Below are 23881 nucleotides of genomic sequence, written 5' to 3'. Positions count from 1 at the left end.
GCTGAAAACTGCCAAGGTCCACAGATGCAACAGCACAGACAGATCACAAGGGAATGGAATGAGCACTGTCAGAACCCAAAGCATGTTCTGCAGTGCTTTTTGCATGCCATTATTGCTCAACTCTTAAAAATGCAGGGGAACTTCAAGCCATGGGGCCTAACACAGCTCTCTGGGCCTGTCTATCCAGCTGTTGGGCCTTCTTCTCTGGAGACTTCACCTCTCACCAGCCTTGTTCTGCATAAGGAATGCCAGGAGGCAGCGAATTTTGTTCTGTCAACGCTGTTTCCATTCAGCTGCAGTTCAGTTTCTTTCCACTGAAACTTACATAACTCATTGTGCTACCTGCTATGGTTGAAACAAACACAAATTAATTATGTAATTAGTTACAATGCATTTCAAAGGGGAGGAAATGTCAAAAGACAATTCAGAAAACAACGTAATTCTTTATGTGAAGGTTTGTGGATTAAAATAACAACAATCGTGAATGCTGCTCATATTTGCTTGTGTGATTTGCATTCTGGACTTTGGACAAACATGCAAACTGCAGCAATTTCTGTTCCCATTTCCATGTCTGATGGAATTCTAAACATCCCTACTCTGCTCTTTCCTCAAGTGCTTTTGCCTGGCTGGAATAGGCCACCTGGCTTGCCTGGTTGGTGAGATTTGTGTGTGTGTAGAAAGCTCTGACTCCTGCATAGCTGAAATGTAGATTTTTGTGCAAAACTAAGAATCACATCTGTGACCCCACCCACTTTATTCCTCTGTCCCCAGCCTCTACTGGCATGTGGCCCCCAGAAGTTTACACATAAAGGAATGTGGCCCTCAGGCTGAAAAAAGCCCCTCCCCCGTTTTAAAACAACTTTTGTTTGCTTCATTTGATGTCTCACCCATCTGAATATGCTTTGGGGCAGCTAGATTCCAATTGATTATGAAAGGATCTCAAAAAAATTGTGTAACAGAGCTAACAGGGAAAATTTGTCCCAACTACAGCTTGGTCCATTATTTGGGTAGGTGGGATTGATTGATTGATGGGGGAAGGGAGTACATGGCATGTCTTGTATATGTTTGATTGGATTATTTTTCTTTAAATCGAGTAACTAAGCAAAATCATTTTGGTGTTTGTTTTAAAACACACACACGGAACAAAACATCATGTGGGATTAGATTGGATTGTTTGCTAGAACATTAAACAGGCATTGTGCATGCTTCGCTGAAGATGTGCCTTGAGCGGCCATGAAACTCTGCCCAGCCTTTTCCGGACAGAGCCATAGGAAGGACACCCACGCCTCTTTGTGACTTGGTCTCGGTCATGTTCCACTCAGCTGGGTAACCAGCATACTGCAGGGCGTGGCTGGACTCACATGTGCCCAGGGAGGCGGGATAGTTCTCGCTTTTAATTGTAGAGGCCACAAAGACAGACGGGACTCTCAGCTTTCCACGAGGGCAGCTCAAGGTGCCAAGGATCTGTTCCCAGCTATTGAGCCGTGATCTCAGCCTCTTTGTTATAAAGCAGCTTTCAGGTGTTCTCAAGGAGATCATTGCTTATCAATGCATTTACCGATTCTTATCAGGGCAATACTTATTTACTTATTTTATTCACCAATTTTCTCTCCTGCCCAAAGGGGCGCAGGATGACAAACAGCCAAAACCAAAGACATAATATTTGCAGCTTTTTGTAGTCTTGGGACTGGAGGGACATTTTAAAACTGCATGCCTTTATAATTCCCTGTTCCATGTAATACCAAATATTTATACTACAGTATATAAGAATCGGGACGCGGGTGGCACTGTGGGTAAAACCTCAGTGCCTAGGACTTGCCGATCGTATGGTCGGTGGTTCGAATCCTAGCGGCGGGGTGAGCTCCCGTCTTTCAGTCCCAGCTCCTGCCCACCTAGCAGTTCAAAAGCACCCCTAAGTGCAAGTAGATAAATAGGTACCGCTTTATAGCGGGAAGGTAAACAGCGTTTCTGTTTGCTGCGCTGATGCTGGCTCGCCAGAGCAGCTTTGTCACGCTGGCCACGTGACCCGGAAGTGTCTCCGGACAGCGCTGGCCCCCGGCCTCTTAAGTGAGATGGGCGCACAACCCTAGAGTCGGACACGACTGGCCCGTACGGGCAGGGGTACCTTTACCTATATAAGAATACTAAATAACTGACTGGACAGAATATTTAGCAGCCCTTTCCAAATACTGAAACATACACATAATCACTTTCCATTTGAAATCTTCCAATTCTATAAATATATGCAGCCTATTCCTTGACCTGAGCTTTTTTGTTCCTTCTTCACAAACTCTGTCTGTCAATCTCTTCCCTGGCCCGTTCTTTCTTCTTAAATAAAGCTGTTCTTTTGACAGTATTGAGTTGCTCTCATAATTTCCTTAAAAATCCATTCTCTTTGGCCTTTGGGTTTTTTTCCCAAGCTCTCATGTACATTATCCTGGAGATTGTTATAATATAGAAAACTTGAGTTTGATTCCTTGGTTTTATATGACCTTTTATATATCTCAATAAAAAGAACAAAAGATCCAGTGGAAACTGATACGCAGAAATATCTTTCAGTAGGGTTACCACCATCCATCATGAGTTTTAATTATTGCAGGAGTTTATTGTGTATTTTGAGATTGTGACTGCATTGTATTTTGCCTTGTGAGTTTTCTTGGGAGGGCATAAAATGCTGAAAAAGAATTTTGAATAAATAAATAAACCCGTCTCAGATGCTGTCCTGGGCCATCCACTAGCAGACCCTCCAAGTGTCCCTATTTTACAGGGATGTCTCTGATTTAGATATGCCGTCCCGGTTTCCGATTTGATCCTAGAATGCCCCTCTTTTCCTTAGGATGTCCCTATTTTCATTGGAGAAATATTGGAGGGTATGGGGTTTATTATTATTATTATTTCTTTGGGAGCTGCCCAGAGTGGCTGGGGAAACCCAGCCAGATGGGTGGGGTATATATAATGAATTTTTATTACTACTATTATTATTATTGTTGTTGTTGTTGTTGTTGTTGTTGTTGTTGTTGTTGTTGTTTATGTGTTAGAAGCTACCTAGAGTGTCTGGGGCAACCCAGTAAGATGTGTGAGGTATAAACAGTAAAATTATCATTACGGAATGGGATTTCCCTATTTTCATTGGAGAAATGTTAGAGGGTATGAACTAGTGCCATGAATTCTATAAATAAATTGCATGTAGCATGGAACATTTCCCTTTTGTCAGTCTCCAATCTAGTCAGCTTTTTTGGGTGACGAGCTCCTGGTTTTAGTGCTGTGGCAGGAGTGGAGAACCTTTGACCTTCCAGGTGATGTTAAACTACAACTCCCATCAGCCCTTGCAAGTATGGTCAGTGATCATGAATGAATGAGAGCCAAAGGTTCCCCATACCTGTTTTCTAGGAAGAGAAGCATGTTTGGAATTCTCTTTTGGAATTCAATGCCATTTTGTTCAGCCACTTTTAAAAAAGATTTTGTGGGAAGGGGTTGAGCAGAAACCTCAACAGCTAAAGAATGGAGCTTCCACACATATTTCATATGCAGGAGAAAGGAGATGGTTCTACATATACCACTACAACAGGCCAGAGCTATTTTCTTTTTATCCCCTGCAGCTGCCTGCAAAGAGAGCAAGCGTCCTCTGGAAGTGTCCCAGCACTCGGAGGAAATGGGCCTCATCCTGGGCATTTGCGCTGGAGGACTGGTGGTGCTGATCATCCTCCTGGGGGCCATCATTGTCGTCATACGGAAAGGGTAAGGAAATGTTTTCCCCTTCTGCCTTCGCCATCGCTGCTTCTCTGGTCGCAAAGCTCAATTCACCTCATTTGGAGCCCAGCAGCCTTGCAGATGAAGAGAAAAGTCTTGGAGGAAGGAGCGGCAGGGAGGGCATCAGCAGTAGCCAGCCAGAGTCTCAGGCCACTCACCTGTGTCCCTCCCTCCCTTATCCTAGTGAGACATTGTTCTAACCTAGAAGAATCTTCCGCCTTCCTCTAGGCCCCATAAACAGGGATCTTTGGGTGAGGGGCACAAAGCAATCAGGGGATCATGGCAGATCAGACAGGACAGACATGCAAGAAGCCTAATAGCAGGTGTGGACAGTCACACCTCATCCTAATTTCAAAGGCCCCCTGCAAGCGATCAGTTCTGAAAAGGGCAATTTGTCTTTCCCCAACAGCCCACCCACCGCCAGCATTCTGCACCCATCGGAAGTGTGCTAAGGGAATGCAGCCCTGGACAGAAAAAAGAGGTCCCCCACCCACCATAAGTCTTTTAGGGTGTCATGGGTCCTATGTTCATTTTGCTAGGCAGGACTCAGTCAGTAGAGCATGAGACTCTTGATCTCAAGGTCGTGGGTTCGAGCCCCACATTGTGCAAAAGATTTCTGCATTGCAGGGGACTTGATGTCCCTTGTGGTTCCTTCCAATTCTATGTTTCTAAACTGGTTTCAGCAGGGATTGAGGATGAATTTATCAGCATGGACTGCATGCAATAACCAAAAGACAAACCTTTAACATCCAGTGGCTAGAAACTGGGAATTAATGTTTAACAACAACAACAACAACAGGCAACTATTTATATTAAACACATTTCAAACTGCTTTATATTTTGAAAATGTCTCTGCAGTGTACAGACTAAAACAATCTATTTTATTTAAAGTTGTACATCGTCCTGGTATATGATATGGCAGTATAGAAATACTGTTACGAATGAGCTGAAACAAAAACACAAGCTGAAAACAGTAAAGCAGCAGTATGGAATATAAAAGCATCTAAAAGTGAATAAAACAGAATACCAGAGGATTCAAAAACATGAAGCAGGATGCAGTCTGATGGGTCAGGGGAAACCTGTGCAAAAAGACAAGGTTTGAAGCAACTGATAGTTACTGCTTCATGTATGGCAGAGGGGAGGGTATTCCACAGCATGGGTGTGGCAAGGCTCATCAGCCTTAATATTCTGTAGGGTGCAGAGGTGCAAGTAGAATTTCCCCTTGTCACACACCTGATATTTTTCACCTTCATTGTTACCATTATATTTTTCTTTGTTACTCATATTTTATTTTGGAAAAGAATAAACAGAAAAGAAGAACACTAGTAGAATCTCCCCATATAGGGTATTCTATGCGATCTGAGAGGTCTGTAGAAGGACAGGTAATCTTTCAGGTAACCTGGTCCAGAGTGGTTCATGGCGTATTACGTTAACAAGGCTGAGGTCTGAATCCCAACTTGCCTATTCAGAAGAATCTAGGTCTTGTTCAAGCTGGGTTCAGGCAGCCCCAGATCGCTACAGGTTGGGTTGAGGGCCCAGAGCTATCTGAGGTTGTTAAGCGATGGGGCTTTGGGCAGTGAGGAGAGGCTGGTGCAAGGGAGTTGCGGAGAAACTGTGAAAAAGAGAGATCTGTTGGGTGGCTGCATCTTTGTGGGAGAAGATGGGGGTGGCTTTCCCACCTGGCTTTTCATTCTCCCCACTGCCAGGCCTCAGCTTTTTCCTGTTCCTTCCTGATCCTTGAAGTATCTGATCCTGCATGGTTGTGTTCTTTCCTGAGTGGCTTCCCTTGCATGCAGAGAAGCTGTTCTCTCTCTCTCTCTCTCTCTCTCTCTCTCTCTCTCTCTCTCTCTATGTTTTTTATTGTTTTTTTTCACATTTTTATACATTTTGACTTAACCATCTCAAACTTTAAAACAGCAAGGTTCTTTTGAACCTTCAGACCTCCTTCCCTCCCTCCATGGGTTCCATATTCAAGATTGAATTTACTGCATCTTTTCCTGTTATCCATCTGTTATATATCCATAATTATCATAGTTAATTCCACATTACATCCCAGCCAATGATTTTAATTGTTTACAGTGGTCTTTTAAATAAATTAAAAGTTTACTCCAGTCTTTTTTAAAATACTTGATCTTCCTGGTTCTGGATCTTCCCCATCAGTTTCACCATCTCTGCATACTCCATCAGTTTTGTCTGCCATTCTTCTTTTATTGGTACTTCTCCTATCTTCCATCTCTTGGCTGCCGTCATTGCATACATAAAAGGTCCTTTATCCTCTTTTGGTATCTTCTCACCTATTATACTTAACAGAAAAGCTTCTGGTTTTTAAACAAATGTCTTTCTAAACATTTTCTTTAATTCATTATATATTGGGGAAGCTGTTCTCAAAGGAGCAGCGCCACACAAGATCAGATCCTCTTGCTTAACAGCTGTGAAGCATAAGGGTCTGATCCCGCACAGAGTTCTTGCACCCCAAATGCACTTATAAAACTCTTTTTGAAAACTCTTAGCCCCGCTCCTGAACTGGACAGGGTGGTTGGCTCCTTGTTTGGCACAGGGTGGCTAGGCCACAGTGTGGGATCTCGTGGTGGAGGCTGGGCTACAAATGCCAGTCAGTCAATCAATCACTTTACCCAGAAGTTTAGAACTGTGGGCAGCAGAGAGAGAGACGTGTGTGAGCTTTTTTGCCTGGACCCAGCAGAGCGGTCCTCAGCTTGGCTTCCAGTGGCAACACCATTCTGCTGTCATTGCTACAACCCAGGTTGCTAATGGGCTGGACAGCTCCTCAGCACAGATCCCGCAGAGGCCTCTGAGCTTCAGAGCTAAGGCTGGCAGGGGGCAAGGCAGCAGGTCAGCAATGCCTGCTTTGTGTTCCGTCTATATTTCATGAGTTCCCATTCTGCCTGGGTAGGCACGATCCCTCTGCCCTTTCAGGAACATTAAGTCCCCAACAAAGGAGTTGGTTTTCCCCCAAGCAGCCCACCAGGGAAAGACAAGAGTCAGCAAGGCGCAACAGGTCAGGCCAGCAGGAATCGCAGAGGTTGGACGGAGTCACACGCTCATGAGTCTCTGGTGGATTGGCTGCATGCTATCCACCTCACGCATCTTCTGCCTTTGCACTGCATGCTGCTCACTGCCTGACAGTCCGTGGCTTGGAAGCGGATCGAATTGGGGGCCACCGTGAAACTTTCTGCCTTCAAAACAAAATTGGGCATCTTCCAGGGAGAGAAAGAAAAAGTGGGGGTGGGGGGTGGGGGAGAATGAGAATCTGGATTGGAGTCCTGAGCTAAAGATCATATGAATGCCCAGAGGCAGGATTTGTGATATTCTCACAGCCCTCATCCTTCTGTGTAAACATACATGCTGGCTTGAATTAACCCATAGCTGCTTCTTTATGTTACACTTTCCCCTTCCAGACTGGTGTTTTGTCACAGGTATATTCTGCAACATGTTATTGATGCAATAATAGTGGATTGTTAGTGCAATAGTGGAACAGTGTTGGATCTATACTGCTTTAGTTTTTTTAAAAATATATGCATTTTCCAAATTTAATAATAATAATAATAAAATTTTTTTTGTACCCCGCCCTCCCCAGCCATAGTCGGGCTCAGAGTGGCTAACATCATATAAATAATACAATATGAATAAAAACAAGCAATCAATCGATTAAAATGCATCCCAAAATTAAGTCAAATAAATTAAAATTAAAGTTAAAACTGGACAAATGACAATCCTCAGGTTAAAATGTTACACACATCTTACTGTTCTTTTTTAATCACCTCATTTGGTTTTTTCCCCTGTGATGCTTCCCCAGTGATACCACATTATTGCTGTCCAACAGCAACAGCCACAAAATAAATAAACCAGAACATTTGTGGTATCAGATATAACAGCATGTGCACTGAGTGGAAATGGAGCAGTGTGACTGCTCTGAAACCTTTGCAGGTACAAACAGTACTGAAAATGGGGTTGCATGTGACCAACCTGGTGAACACAAATAATAATGAATGCACCATAAAAAAGGATGTTTGAATGCAGCCTAAGCCCTATAGACACCATACATTGAAAGTCATGGCTTCCACCCAAGAATTCTGGGAACTCTAGAGTGCTAAGACCCATATTCCCTGCACAGAGCTACAATTCCCAAAGTTTCCAGTGAAAAGGGATTGATTGTTCAACCACTTTAGAATTTGTAGCTCTGGGAGGGGAATGGGGTCTCCTAACAACTCCCAGCATCCTTAACAAACTACCCTTCCCAGGGTGCTTTGGGAGAAGCCATGATTGTTTTAAGTGGTATTCTAGTGCTTTCAATGTATGGTGCGAATGTAGCCTAGGTCTGTAGCATAGGAATATCTTGAGAAAAATGGGGGAAACAGAGTTACGTGTTGGTAGTTGGTGTTGAAGGTTGCTTGTGACTAATGCTGCAGTCAGATTATAGTCTTACAGAAGTGCACAAATCCTGGATGCCATTTAATTTATCCTGGCAAAGAACAATCAAGTCCTGTTAATGTGCTGGGATGTTCTGCCAACTTGTTGTTAAGCATTTTCTTGCGCCCATCTTTCAGATTCCAGAACCATGCCGCTATTTGACTGTAACATAAATGGCTCTGCAAAGGATGACATGCCAAGCAGCGTTGAGCTTAAAGAATTCAGGGTCTGAAGTGGATTTGTTTAACCTTGTGCGACAGGGAGGGGGAAGAGGAGGGAGGTCTGTCTTCTTTCACCTGGGCTCTGTGCCGTGCCAGCTCACGCAGCGTCTTGGCAGACATGAAATGCCAGCTCCGTAGGGGTCCTCATATCAATTGAGGGGCCCTCATATCAACCGAGGAGAGCTTCAGTTCATTTTAGGATTTCTTTTTAATATTAGTTATGTAAGGCTATGCACACATTAGCGGCTTAAAGCACAGTTTCCCTGCCGCTGCTATTCAAGTTGCATTTACACATTGAAGTACATGCCAGAGAGTGAGTCTTCATCCAATGTGCGTCATGTCATTCCCCCCTGCCAATAAATTTTTATTATTTTCTCAACACCGTTTCATACCATACATCAAATCACATCTATACTTCTAGCTCTGCCAAGCTTATGACTTCCCTCCTTCCTTTCAACAGGTATCCCTTGTTTCTTTAAATCACTTATTTTAAATAATAAATCTCTTATTTATTACATTGTAGGAGTTATTTCAGTCCTGCCAGTGTTTTTAAAGTTTTACAATTATCCTTTAAATACACCATAAATTTACTCCAACTTTCTATGAATCTCTGGTCGTCCTGGTCCTGAATCTTGCCGGTCAGCTTGGCTAATTCCGCATAGTTCATCATTTTCGCCTGCCACTCCCAATGTGCGTCATGTCTTGGGTCTCTCTGCACCTGTTACTCCCCACACGAATACCATTCATAAAGTTGTTGTTTGTGTGTATGCACAATGGCTGTCTCAAATGTACATAGGTAAAGGTAAAGGGACCCCTGACCATTTGGTCCAGTCGTGACCGACTCTGGGGTTGCGGCGCTCATCTCGCTTTATTGGCCGAGGGAGCCGGTCATGTGGCCAGTATGACTAAGCCACTTCTGGCGAACCAGAGCAGCACACGGAAACGCCGTTTACCTTCCCGCCAGAGCAGTACCTATTTATCTACTTGCACTTTGATGTGCTTTCAAACTGCTAGGTTGGCAGGAGCAGGGACCGAGCAACGGGAGCTCACCCCGTCGTGGGGATTCGAACTGCTGACCTTCTGATCAGCAAGTCCTAGGCTCTGTGGTTTAACCCACAGTGCCACCTGCGTCCCCTTGTACACCCGCGTCTCAAATGTACATACCTCAGCTTAATGGTGAAGTGAATGTGCCTTACATTTTCAATTCAGGTAGATGCTGGCTTGAGGGTGTGGGAAAACTTATTAAATGGCAGTCTTTCTAAAAAAGCAAACAAACTACAGGATATGGATTGTGACTAACCTCCCGTGCACATGGATTCAAACAACAGCAGTAGGTATGCACTGGGGCCAGAGTAAATGGTAGTGTGTACACAGCTGAATACAGTGTTCTCCAACTTTGGTTTCCCAAATGCTCTTGGTCTACAGCTCCCATCATCTCTTACTTTTGGCTAAGCTGGCTGAGGATGATGGGAGTTGTCATCCAGCAATGCCTGAGGAACCAAGGTTGAAAGACACAGATCAAATACAACACAATTAGGGACAAGCTAGGTATCAGTGCTCAGTGCCTTTAGACAGCTACTGGGACCACGGTTACTTGGCAGAGCTTACTGGTGCTGGTACCTGCCAGTCATAGGTCTATCTAATGGCATCAGAGGTGGGCAGCCACTTAAATTTCCCACAGTGCTCATGAACAGCACTCACCAGACATCATGGATGATGGTTGGAAATGAAAAGAGTCAGCCAATGCTGCCATTGTTGGACCTATCATCCACCAATGGAGGAGGGAACCTAACAGGGGGCACTGCTGACCTTCCCCATGGCAGTCCTAATTTGGTATGCAACACATCACTCTTGATTTTTCATTCTGCATGCAACTCCCCCCCCTCAAAAAACAACAACCCAACAACAATCGAAAAGACATATGTGGATAATAATAGAAAGAGTGGCAGGATCTGTGGATCCAAGGGATTCCTACTTCATCTTTTCAGTGAAACCCATTGAGCAGTATAAAACTCACAGATTCAGGCAGTCAGAACTGACTTGCAGTGTTATAAGCCCTGCATTACAGGACTCCCTTTTTATTTATTTATTGTTACATTGCTAGGGTTTTCCCCGACTACTACAGAGATAGGGGGCAAGCTGTCTTCACTGCTGCCTCCACTTCCTAGCAAATCACCCCATCATGCTGCATAATTTAAGAAGCTAGCTACCAGTTCATTATGTTATCTGTGCTGTTTTTAATAGTTGCTTTCATTTTGGAAACCAGATTTGCTAGCAAGGTTGTGGCTTATATTGAGTTATTTGAGTCGGTATATATTGCTAGCAAGGTTGTGGCTTATATTGAGTTATTTGAGTCGGAACGTTTGTCCACTTAGCTCAGCCCAGGGACAGTCAACTGGGCGACCTCCAAATGTTGTTGGACTAAAGTTCCCATCAACCCTGCCAGCATGGCCAATGGTCAGGGATAATGGGAGTTGAAGCCCCACAACTTATGGAGCCTACCACTTTGGATGCTTACGGTCTACACCGACCGGCAGCAGGTTTCAGACAGGGGACATTCACAACCCTACTTGGAGATAGTGGGAATTGAACTTGGGATCTTCTGTATGCAAAGCAGATGCTCTACCACTGAGCTATGGTCACGTGGGTTGCTGGAGAGGAATAAGATTATAAAGTCTTGTGAAGAGGAGAACTCTGACTGTGTGTTCTGGAGAAATTGGAAATGGTTTATTTCTTCAATTATCAGCTTCATAAAGGATTAAAATGCAGGTGGTTGGTGGGAGGGAATCAAGCCTTTAAAAAGACTCCTGGGAGATTCTTAGATTGGGTAGATTTCCTCAAAATATTAAAGACACTCCTGTAGAGCCCTTATTCACATTCCTTAGTCTCTGCACAGAGCAGATCTGCTGTCAGTGTTACTTTGTCTGTTACAGCCTTTCCTCAACAGGTTAAGAATCCATTCAGACATCCATCTCTTCGCTTGAATCAAGGTGTTTGGCTGATCCCATTTTAAATGTCGCAGTTGATTAAATCATTTCAGTTGGAGTTCCTTGCAAATCCATGGTCAGCTGCTCCTTGGATTCAGAGTGTAAATAAACAACAGATGGCTGCTGTTTGTGCTAAAGGAATGGCTTGATACCCAAAGTGGTGTCTCTTTCCTTCCTGACAATTCCGTATTTGGTGTGTTATTGGGCTGGTTTCAGGGATGGCACCAGGTGTGATGGCCCCTCAGCAAGGAGCACCTTGGTGATCTTCCTATTTGGTCCCCTCTCAGCTCCAAACTGTGGGCTTGGTAGCACTGGCTGGCTACTTTCACTTTCCCACAGGAGCGATGGTGTGGCAGACACTGCAGGCCATTGCAGGAAATGCAAGATAGTACATGGCTTCCTGCTTGGGATCAAAGAGGGCATCATTTTCCATTTGGCCCTGCTTTCGTTGCATACAGAACTGTTTCCATTCCACTACAGTTCGCATTCTGCCCCAAACTACATTTTCCACCATTGTAGTAAAATTATGTCACTTAAGTAGTGTAATTCATTTTGTAATTTATGCCATCCCTACATTATTCTGCTCCATTCATTTCAGTGAAAAGGAACCACAATGCAAAATGAGGGGGAAATTAACAATTATTTGTGGACTGAAAGCAACAACTGCAGTGAATACTTATGGCATTTGCTGGATTGATTGCTGTTCCAGACATGGGACAAATAAGTGAACATAGGCAATTGTTGCTCCTGTTTCCATTTGCATCATATTTATTCACCAAGCCTGCTTCCCAGACCCATCTGCTGCATCCAGATAAGACCATGACTGGGGGAATGAGAAAATGAGAGAGACAAAGCAGGTTTCAGCTCTGGCGAGCTCTGCCAAGGTGGTTGGGCCCTAACAACTGTCAATGGGCTGCTGGGTGCTGATGTTGGATGCTGACCTACCTGGTCTACACAATGCAAAGGAATAACATGGCAGATGCTTTGGACTACAACACCCATCAGCTCTGGACAACATGGGCCAGTGGCCAGGGATGATGGAAGGGTTGATGAAGGCTGTGAGAGTAGATTCTTAAGATTCCTGAGGTGTTAGAATAGATTCAACACTGTGATCTCAGTCTGCAGTTCAAAGAGGTAGATTGCATGTTGAGATCACATTGTTGGATGGTCCTGCAAGTTCTCTCTAAGTTCATTCATTGCTGAGCTAAGTTTTTGCTTGCAGGGTTTTATATACGTGGGGGAGCATTTGAAAAACAGTATTGTTCCACCTGCAGTCTGAAATGGTACAATTCACTCTGCAGCTATGGGATCTTAGCACCTCACTCTGCTAAGAGTCCCTTTGGCCTCTCAGTGCTTCTGCAGATAGTCTAAAACAGGGCATTTGAAACATAAATATGTGAGAGGATATCATTACCTTAAAATTCAGTCTGGGAACTGATGCCAAGAGACAGTGGCTTTAATGTGGAGCATTTCAGCTTGGTACAGCTTTTCCTTCCTCCGTAACACAAGGAGGTGACCATAAGCTGCACCTGCAGAAATTATGCCCTCTAATAGTGAACTTGGGTGGTGAGTGACAACAGGTCCCCATGAGAAACATGGGGGAGATACTGGATTCCTCAGAGAAACCTCAAGCCACAGATTGCTGTGTTTTTGAGGGGAGTTGAGAAAATGGAATGGAGTATCATGTGAGAGGGCATGACTGGCTGGCTGGCTGGAACACTAAAGAGGCACCCTGGACCCTGCAACTTTTTTGTTGCAAGCATATTGTCCCTTGTACACAACCCTATAAAAAAGTCCAGGAGCCCCATTGCTGGAGGCTGTGCTGGACTCAGGAAGACAATTGTGCAATGCTTTGCTATACCTCTCATGTGGCGAAGTTGACCATGGGAAGCTAATGGAAGCAAAGAAATTGCCTGGGAAACAGCCAGGCCTCCAGCTTATTAGCAGATATGATAGGGAAGGATTTGCGGAGCTATTTCTGGCTGGGGCAAAAGGATGCTTCTTCCCAGACTGATGAGCAATACCTGTTGCCTCCCTGCAGGTTTAGCTGTGACAGGAAGAATGGAACTGTTAGGAAGAATATTAGAAAACACATTGGCTGTGAGAAGTGGAAGATTGAGTCTGCTGGCTAGGATGTGTATTGGCCTTCGCCAGCAGTGTGCATTTCAGATCTTTTGGACTACAAATCCCATCAGCCCCAGGCAGCATGGCTGGGGCTGAGGGAAATGTAGTCAAAAACATCTGAGCTCTGAAGGCTGATAAATATACCATTAATATATCTGACCCTCAGAAACACCAAGACAGCTAATAACAGCATTAAAACTATAATGAAGCAAATTGAAACTATGTTTGCAGTGGCCCTTCAAAAGCTACCCCCCAACAAAGAATCAAATATATCTTTAATTGAAAGCTTCAGGTAGCCCTAGGATACTCCATCTGGCACCCATGACCACCACAATAATGTCACACACCATCTTGGCACTCCCAAATTTTAATTTTTTTAAAATAAATTAAGATGGGAGTTGGTTAAGTTTTCTTGTTTTCTTATTTGAGGGGGTGGCTATTGCCTGCTTTTTTTGTCTGTGTTTTATTCATTGGGGTATAGGTGTTTCTGCTTTGGGGGAGGAGGGGGTTCTGAGCATCCCCAGTTTTTCTTAAAAGAAATGATTATTTTGTAGTGCCTGTGACACTTCCTTAGATGTCCAAAAGTGCCCCCTCCCCAAGTCCCAAAAGGTTGGGGACCCCTGATCCAGCCTCTGCATTGCTTCAAGAAATAAAGAGGTCTCTTGTTTTTATATCTGCAGCATTAGCATCCAGGGAGCACATGAAGTTTGCCAGAATTAGAATCACAAAGCCTTGTTAAGTTCAGAATGAGACACAAGGTGGTGTTTTAGAAAATCAAAGGTGGGACATGGTGGGATGGGGTGGCGATATACCTCTGTTATGGGTAGCGCCATAGCTGCTCAACAAAACAAGTGCTCTGTTTTCAACCTGATGAGAACAAATTTGTAGCAAAGGAACTACATCACAATCCCAAGACTAGATTTGTAGCAGTCCAGATTATCTGTTCCTCAGTTACCAGCATACAATTTCAAGGGCAGCTGGAATTAGATGTGCTGTTTGCGAAGTACGTGTGTTTGCAGGTGTGGGGAAGCGAGTTACTTGGCGTCTTTGCCCTTTCTAAACCTTTTTGGCAGGTGACCTTGCTTGCCCTCCGGGCAGCAGCAAGCATGTCCGAAAGCTGCTTCCCATTTCCAGCTGATTGCTTTCTCTGTCTCCCTGCACTTCCTTCCTCCTTCCTTCCCCCCCCCCTCTGTCTCCAGCTCCCTTCCCCCTCCCTTTGCATGGACAATGGCTCAGTCTCTGGTCTGTTGTCATTTTAGGCTCCAAATATCCCATCTTCTCCTTCATTATTTGCTGAGAAAAGCTGCTTATGCAATCTCTGCTGTTTCTCTTTGTTTGCACGCTTGCCAGGAGGAACTACTATTCCTATTCCTATTACCCGTAAGTAATTCTCATTCACTCGCGCTCGCTCCGCTGCTCGCTGCTCCCAGTTGGTTCCCTTTCCTTGTCACATAAATGTTAAAGTACCATTTTGGGGGCTTCAGGGGTGGGGGGAAACGGCTGCTGAAATAAAATGTAGAGACTCTGGAGGGAGGTGGGGAAGGGGTTTGATGCTCGAGGGGATCAAGACCTGGAATGCCTTTTAGAGAGGCTATATACACCTCAAGAGAATACAACTCACCCAGCTTCCACCATGTTTCATTTAATGGTTTTTGCCCATCTGGAAATTAAACCTCTGCAACTGCTTATGTTGGATTCATCTGAAGCCTGTTTCATGGAGATTAGGAGTGGGTAATGTTCTTCAGCCCCATAGGCAACCTCGTTTGGGGGAGCAGTGTCACATGTTGGGGTTAGCTGGGGCCAGAGTCAAAAGTGGATGGAGCAGCAAATATAGATTTTCCTTTCGTACATCAGGGTTGTTTTTTTCCTGTTCCACCCAGGCAAGCAAGGCATTCTCAGAGTCTAGAGTTCAAGGGCACATTGCAGCCAGACAAAAACACCCAAGGAGAGTGGAACAAAGCAGGGTAGATGAGGGGTGTGGCTTGGGAAGAGGGGGTGTGGCTAGGGAAGAGGTGTGGTTTGACGAGAGTCCCAAGGGCCAGACAGACAGGCCCAAAGGGCTGGATTCGGGGGCCCCACACCTGACATCCCCAACCCCTAAGGTAGATATTGATGAACTGTCACAAGGTTGCCTCGGAAATTATTTCCAAAAGCAGAAGGAGTTATTTTTCAAGCCAATCTAAAGCAAGCGCATAAGCTCCCAAGGGAACAATGTGTCCCCTGGTCCCTTGGGCCATTACTGCAGGGATGGGGAACCTGTGGCTTTCTAGATACTGTTGGTCTCCAACTCCAACCAGCCCCAGCCATTATGGACACCATTCCTCCTCTCTCCCAACTGTACACCCCTGTTACTTCTGCTGCTCCCAGTGCTGCTTTTTGCCAGGAAAAAGAAAGGCAAAGGTCCTTTGAGGTGCTGGCAGTGAGGGCAGGCAAGGACGGGCGATGGTGGTGAGAAGCCTGCTATTCTTTTCCAACTTGGATTTTATTCCAAGCCAGATAAGTTTCCAAGGACTTGCCTCTCCTTTCACGGAATCAAAGAAACAGCGGGCTTTGTTCCTGCTGAATATTTCCTTCTGATAGTGAAGCCTTTTCTAGCTTACACAGAAATGAACAAATCTCTTGTTAGTAAACACACATGCTTATAGATTTCTGTTTACTTATTAATTCCTAATTTAAGACCATGTTAAGATGCTTTTCACACCAGACCAGTCCCAGGGACATAATGATGCAGTGCTAGAAGAATTAAGACTACCGTACTAGGTTTTATTTCAATTTTCTTCTGAATAGAAATGGGTTATTTAAAATTGTATCCTTATTTCTATAGATGGTTAATATATTGCATAAAGTTTAATAAATGGAAATTAATAGCAATGCATTTTTTATACAGTGGAACCATTTCAAAGCCGTTTGGGAATTCCTGCTCTAGACAATGATTTAACCGGTATAGAAATGTGTCCCAGTTTTAGGAAGGAGCTTTTGAAATCTGTGGCCTAGAAGCTTTGTAAATAAGAAGTTAAAAGCAAGGTGCACAGAACTAGATTCATTCCTCTCATTTATTTGCTTACAGTGTTTCTAAACTGTTTTTTAAAGCTGCTCAGTATGGTGGACCACAAAATCAGATTATAAGGAAAGGGATTTGGTTAAGTGTTAAGAAGAACACCGTGTGGCACAGGTTGTTCACAGCAGTGTAGCAGATCACCTTGAAAGGTCCGTTTCAATTTTTCATCTCTCCATTTATAAGCAGAAGCTGGATGGCTACCCATCAGGGATGCTGTATCTTCAGATTTCCTACATCTAGATGACCTTTGAGCTCACCCCCAGTTCTGTGATTCTAGAATTGAATATCATGAAACCAAAGAACAGAAGTGCATCGTTTTTATCCAAATAGCTTTAGTGTAAGCGGAAGACCCTTTTTCTTCTGAATGAGTTTCTGCCAGTTTTCTTCTTCTCTCACAAACGAGAATACTATGATTGCTGCTCTTCTTCTTCTTCTTCTTCTTCTTCTTCTTCTTCTTCTTCTTCTTCTTCTTCTTCTGGGTTTCACACTGGCAACAAGGAAGGGGTAGCGAAGATGCAAATAAACAAAATGAAAGGTGCAGAATTTAATTTGAGGACTTATCAAGGCTAAACCAGAATTCATGAATTATAGAATGAAGAGTACAGAGAGAACCAGGAAGCCAAAACAGGAAAGGACTTGGGAAATTTCTCCTACCCTTGCCATGAATCTCCAGATGCCTTTTCTTAGGATGTATCACAGTGTTTTGACTTTCACCTTGGCATCTTCAGTCTGAAATGCCTCCTTGGGTGTGCTATTATTGTTAGGAGCAATGAAAGGCAAATGATGAGGCATTGTCTCTGTGTTGGTACAGAGCTGAGCAACTTGCCTGATGTTAAAAGTCCTACACTTAAAATCACACCGGGGGACTGATCAATAGTATTGATCAGACGTAAGTGGAGCATCACAAGGATAGACAGCGCCACAGATTCTGCTTTGTTTTGCAAGGAGGTGTCTGTGGGCTAAGTGTATTTAAAAGGGCCATGGGAGTATAAGTGGGCATTGCAGTAATTTTCCTGCACTGCCTGGGAGAGATGCTGAAAAGAAATTGGGGAAGGAGCTTCAGACCCACATTCTTGTTCTTTGGAGTTGTGCTAAAATGCCAGTTAAGAGCAGAGAGGGGGGTGACACTTCATTAGAAGTTATCTATTTAAGAAAGGCCACTGTCAATATACTACTACTACTAAATTTATTATTACACCTCACCCATCTGGCTATGTTTCCCCAGCCACTCTGGGTGGCTTCCAGTAGAATATAAAAACATAATAAAACATCAAACATTAAAAACTTCCCAATACAGGGCTGCCTTCAAATATCTCTTTAAAGGTCAGCACCAACACTTTGAATTGTGCTCCAAAACACACTGGGATCCTTTAGGACTGGTGTTATATGGTCTCGGCGGCCACTCTCAGTCACCAGTCTGGATTAGTTGTAGTTTCTGAGTCATCTTCAAAGGTAGCCCCATGTAGAGTGCATTGCAGTAGTCCAAGCAGGAGATAACCAGAGCATGCACCACTCTAGCAAGAGAGTCTGCGGGCAGGTAGGGTCTCAGCCAGCATATTCCATGGGGGAGCTTTCACTTTTAATCGATCTACACCAAGGAGAATAATGGCATATAGATCTGCTGGAGGATGGATAGTGTAAGCCTGACTATCTAATAAACTCAAAATAGCTTCATTTTCTGTGGAACAGAAACATTTTTGAGTGGTCCCACATACTGGCTGCTTAGGATGAGAAGCAGGGTAGGAGCCAGAAATTTTGTAGTGGTGGAACTTGAGGGGTGTGAAAACATGCAAAGGGGTGTGTGTGTGTGTGTGTGTGTGTGTGTAAAAATTTAAAACTTAGCTTTCTAACATTTTTAAAGAAGGGCTTAGGGTCATAGCCAACTAAGTTCTATTCAGAGTAGAGCCACTGAAATTAACAAATGTAAGTTAGACGCTAATGTTGGATACAGCCCCTAGGACTTGCCAGATCAGATGAAGTCTCTGTCTAATCCAACCCAAATGCATCATGGGCTCTCATCATGGGCAACCCATCAATAAAGTAAAGCCATTTGCATCAGGCAGCAGGTCCAACCCCCACTGCTGCAGTGGCACTGCTGCCAGCCCCACTGGGGCTTTGCCTGTGCCACCACTGCAGTGCCATTGCCCTCACTGCTGCATCAGTTGCACCATTGCCACTGCATCATGGTGGCAGTGCAGCTGCAGGCAGGGGCACAATCGGGGACGACGACAATCCACCCACTCACCCATTTTTTTCAAGGAGGGGGGTGGGTGGTTCCCCCTCAAAATTCCGTGGTGATCATGCATATGCACTGTGCATATGCCATGCAACATGCTCATGTCACAGCTCTCCCCATAGCTGTCAACTTTTCCCTTTTCTTGTGAGGAATCTTATTCAGAATAAGGGAATTTCCCTTAAAAAAAGGGAAACGTTGACAGCTATGGCTCTCCCCCACTCTGCCCACTGCTACTGACCCCAAAACTAGCATGGGGTGTGTGTGTGGTGAACATGGTAGCACTCTCTCTCTCTCTCTCTCTCTCTCTCTCTCTCTCTCTCTCTCTTTCTTTCTCTCTTTCTTTCTCTCTTTCTCTCTCTCTCTCACACTCACGGTGGAGAATACTTGCAGCAATTCTGCTAGGTGGCCTTTTTCTAGTGGGATTGCGGGCGGTGGGGGAGACAAATCTCAAAAGATTTATCAGGAGAGATTTGGGCTTGGTTCTAATTACATGGACGCAATACCTGAGCAATCAGGGAGCTTGATGCCTCGATTGCTGTGTGATGTCTGCCCATGACAACGTAAGAAGCTTCCCCTGCAACCAATGTTCATGAGCCTCTCTTCATCCTCCTACCTGTAGAAGTTTGAAAAATTTACCTGTCGGGAAGCCCCAGAGTGGACCCCTTTGTCTGATGTGTGCCTGCTTTCCTCCTTTGTGATTTTGCGCCAGGAAACCAGTGAACATGGCCAAAGCGACGATCAACTACCGCAATGAGAAGACACACATGATGAGTGCAATTGATCGAAGCTTTACGGACCAAAGTACCCTGCAGGAAGATGAGAGGCTGGGCCTGTCCTTCATGGACACACACAACTACAGTAACAGAGGTAAGTTCCAGGCAAGCAGCTACAGGGAGTGATTTGGCTTTTACATTCTATGCTGAACCACATAGACCAATGGCATTGGTGCTCAATAACAAGATTGGTTTTGCTTAGATTACAGCCAATGTTTCTGCCCATGGTACCTTGCTGCAAGCAGTTCACAGATGTAATTGAGAGGTATCTTGTTTGGCTTCTGTGGGATGTTGGACCGTGCAGCCACACAGGGGCAGTCACATCGTACAGGATGGGGGAGAAAGGGGACACTTGATTCCCCTTGGCTGAATCCCAGTAAGGGGGTGTAGTGTCCCTTCCCACCATTTTGGAAAGTCTACTGTTGTTCAACGAACTCTGAAGCGGAAGAGAGAGTGTCATGTTGCATGCATCTCATGACTGATATGTGCAGGGTGACTGAAGGACTGTTACGTTGTTGCCCAGCCAGGTGTATCTGGTTGGAAATTATGGGTTGTACCGCTCTTCATCCAAAGATCACTGGGTGGTTACACATGCACATGTTTGTGTGCTTGTTTCAAACTGTTTTCTATGTTGAAACCTGCCCTGTGTCTTTTTTTTAAAAAAAAGTAAAGGGCAGGTAATTAATCTGATGTTGAGTAGGAAGAGGTGGAGGACCTTTGTCTCATCAGGGACATCTTCTTATTCAGGCTCCCTCTGACCTGTTTAAGGCTGTAGAAAACCCATTCTGAGTTTATTTAAAATAAGAGAGATGACGGGAGAGAGAGTATCTGCAACACAGGGGCTATAGCCACATGAGTCATGTGGGTACTTGTCCCCCTCTGGGATATTCCCAGAATAGGAGGAAGTGTTGAAGCCCCTGGGTCATTCACAGTCTTCCAAATTAAGGTTTCGAGGTGTGCCTGAAGGCACCAAGTGAGTTTCATTTTGTTATAGCAGATTCTATCACCCTGGAGCTCTGTGGCTTCATGCTCTGGACTTTGCCACAGGATACATCATCCTAAACACACAATGTCCCACACTATCATGATTTAACCTTCACAGTCAAGTACTCCAAGGCAGGCTGTAAGTGCTTTGAGATTCTAGGCAAGCCCTCCTAGCCACCTCTGGATTTTGGTTTCTGTCTGGAACCAGTGGAAGTTTCAGAATTCTATTCCCAAAATGCTATGTGGCTGGAAGAAAGAAAACACGAATGCTCATACAATGGACATTTATTTCCCCATAGTTATTTTCTGCCAAAGCATAAACACTAAGGAAATGAGCGTTATTTGTTTGAAGGAAGGTTATGTTAAAGCGTTTGTGGTGTGGATTGTTTGTAGGTTTCAGACTGGGCTTGAATGGCAGTGTTTAGTTCTCAAAACGAGAACTACTGGTTTCAAAGTGCTGGTTTCAAAGTGCTCTATCCGGACAACTGTATTCCAACGTCTTGCTTTACAGTCTTGGGGTCAAATAATGGATTGGCCTAATGGGATTAAGAACAGCCACTGCTGCAATTTTATTCTTTTTCTGATACAACTTTCATGGGGCACATCTTTGCTAAAAATAGAGCTACATGCTCTCTGTCCTTTGAATGTGCTTGGTGCTGGTTTGCCTCTGACCCACCTGATTTCCATTTGTTTGATTTGACCGTGACTGAATGTTTAAAAATCACAGGCAGTAATCTTATTTGAAATGCTTTGGCATGGTGCAGAGAAGAGGATCTTTATGGTTCCCTTCAGTTCCCATTGCAGTAGGATTCTGAGTCGTTGCTAGCTTGCATACGGTTGTCGATTTGCCTAAACCAGGGATGGTGAACCTGTGGCCTTCCCAACTCCTATCAACCCTGTGAAGGATGATGGGAGCTGTAGTCTGGCAGTATCAAATAACATAAAGGTAGAAGAAAAGCCCTGCTGAATCAATCCAAAATCCCATCTGGTTCAGCACTCTGTTCTCACAGTGGCCAACCAGACACCCATGAGAATCTAGAAAGCCACGGGTTCCTCAGCCTACACTTTGGCTCCATTATCTTTCCCCCCGAAAATCTGCTCTGCATTGAGACTGAGACTGATCAATGGATTTTGCTAGTGGTCTGCATCCAAAATTATAACATCACCTGGCTACCTAGTAACCACTTGTCAGCAAGAGACATTCAGAGCACTGGAATTGTGGTTCCCATCTTGAACATGGCCAAGCATATTGAGGAACCATACTGAGAATGTTTGCCCTATTTCCTCCAGCCTCGCAGCATCTGCTCTCTAAATGCAATGCAACCCCCCCGCCCCAGTCAAAGCTGCAGCTTTGGGATTGGGATGGTCATGATGTCACAATCCCTGCGATTCTTGGGAGCCAGTGCAAATATGGTCCTTAGTGGAGAGGATGTCCTACTTCTTGCAGTGACTTTTATTAGCAGTGCTGCAACATACCTGCAGACACACCCATGCTGCACTTTGTCTACCCTGTTTTTCCAAGGTTCTATATTATGCAAAAACTTTCAGGAGCACAGGGAGCTCCCTCACCGTAGCTGCCCTTTGCCTTGTGGCAGACAGGAATGGCACAAGGGGCATGGAGCTAGCCTGCTCGTCCCTGTACCAACCACCGTCCTCCATATGTGAGCATGGCACAAGCTATATATAAACCCAAGAGCAAAGTGCTCTGGCCAGAAACCAGTATATAAATGTAGTAACTAACAAACTAAAATGAATATCCTTGTATTTTCCTGGGGCTGTTTTTTTGTTGATTTCTGATTGCGGCCGAGCTGTTGTGAACATTCAAGAGTTAACGCGGCAGAGCCTCCACGTTAGGCCGAGACTGATAATTTCACACCGGTGAATGCATTTCTATGCTGATTTAGTTGTAAAGTAATTCTTTCTGTGCCCCAGTTTCAGCCATATGCTAATAACACCTGCTATTGGAACTTCAAGATGCTGCCTTGCTCACATCTTTCCTCTGCAGACTACAAGATTAATATGGTTTGTACCATTGTCTCGCAGACAATAGAAGCCCAGAGGGCAAGAGTTTCCCTGTTTTATACATCTCCGCAGGACTATTATTTTATTTTAGTTACTGCACCATTTCAGTTTCTTAGAATGCTCTTAACAAGACCAGTTTGTATGAACAATTTGTCTTCTGCGAGCATCTGAAAGAGCTTTCGGCCCAAATTTGCTGCTATTGCTTTACATCTATTGAAGGCAATGGAATGGCGCCTGCTTTGACTGGCAGTGGGTTTAACCTTGTTCTTGGGAGGCCCTGTGGAAAAGGGAGTTTTCCAAAGCAATTGCCAAGGGACTGCAGCCTCTTTCTACATGTACCCACAGAAAACAAGAGCCCTGCCCTGACTCCCACACCAGCATTAAGCTTAGAAGCGCCTGACATCTGCTGATCGGGGTGCACTTTGGTAATATGGTGCCCTGAAAAAGGATGGAATTTGGCTCCCCCCAAAATAATAATAATAATAATAAGTATTTTCACAATAATTCATTCTGGTACAGTTGCTTTTTATGGATTTTCTCAGTAGGTTGACTGTTAGCACCTGTCTGTGTTGAGAGACAAAAGGATGTCAGGGTGAAGTCAAACCACTGCATTAGCAGGCTCAAGCCTGGGCAATGTATATGGAGGTCCTGGGCTACCCAGATGACAAGATAGCCTAATTGATGTGGTCCAAGGGAAAGCAGAGCAATATGTTTGGCACCAGCTTGGCTGCTGGAGTTGCCGGAAGGAAATGTACAAGGCACCATCCAACCATCTTAGGGACTCCACTCTGGATTTTTGCTGGGTTTTTCCTCCTTTTTTCTGCCTGAAGATATCCCAGAAGGCAGCAGAGATTTAGGACCACAGTTTTCCTTCTCCTAGATGGGCTCCCTTCCCAGGTTGATGAACCCCACCTGCCCCCCACTTCGCTCTTCAGCATGTGCAGAAACTGCCTTCTTGGCGGTTGGACCCACTGTTGGTCTCATCCGCTCAATCTGCAAGTGCCTGTCTTTGCTTGCAGAGGAAGTCCCAAACTCGCCGAGGGTTTGAGACCCATTGGCTGCCCTCACCTGGTTTAGCTGACCAGTTGAAGCCATTCCCCCTAGGTTTGGCAGGGGAATCACCTGCACCTTCCTAAATCTGGTGATGTGACTTTAAGGCAGCAATGAAGATTTGGCATACTGTGACATCAAGGCGTTCATTTGCCCACAGACTGCCTGGGGGCTTTGTAGAAGACTGGCATCCATTCCCATTTGAAAGAACAAGCAATGATTTGGCCTGAAGAAGTCCTTACTCTGAG

The 23881-nt window shown here is 44.6% G+C and overlaps 1 protein-coding gene across 10 annotated transcripts in view; it reads left to right on the top strand.

The window, feature by feature from the left end:
* PTPRU (protein tyrosine phosphatase receptor type U) overlaps positions 1-23881 on the top strand; it is a 375331-nt gene that overhangs the window by 269966 nt on the left and 81484 nt on the right. For 6 of the 10 annotated variants that reach the window (XM_081015389.1, XM_081015388.1, XM_081015396.1 and 3 more), the window contains exons 14-15: positions 3600-3738; positions 19514-19671. In XM_081015389.1, the coding sequence (XP_080871515.1) occupies positions 3600-3738; positions 19514-19671 (297 nt within the window). Of the gene's footprint in view, positions 1-3599; positions 3739-14860; positions 14891-19513; positions 19672-23881 lie in introns of all 10 variants that reach the window. The other 4 variants (XM_081015387.1, XM_081015391.1, XM_081015393.1 and 1 more) reach the window with 1 other exon arrangement.

Source organism: Podarcis pityusensis, assembly GCF_964106645.2.
Source record: "Podarcis pityusensis genome assembly, chromosome: 8".
NCBI lineage: Eukaryota > Metazoa > Chordata > Lepidosauria > Squamata > Lacertidae > Podarcis > Podarcis pityusensis.
This window is presented reverse-complemented; position numbering and strand designations above follow the sequence as displayed.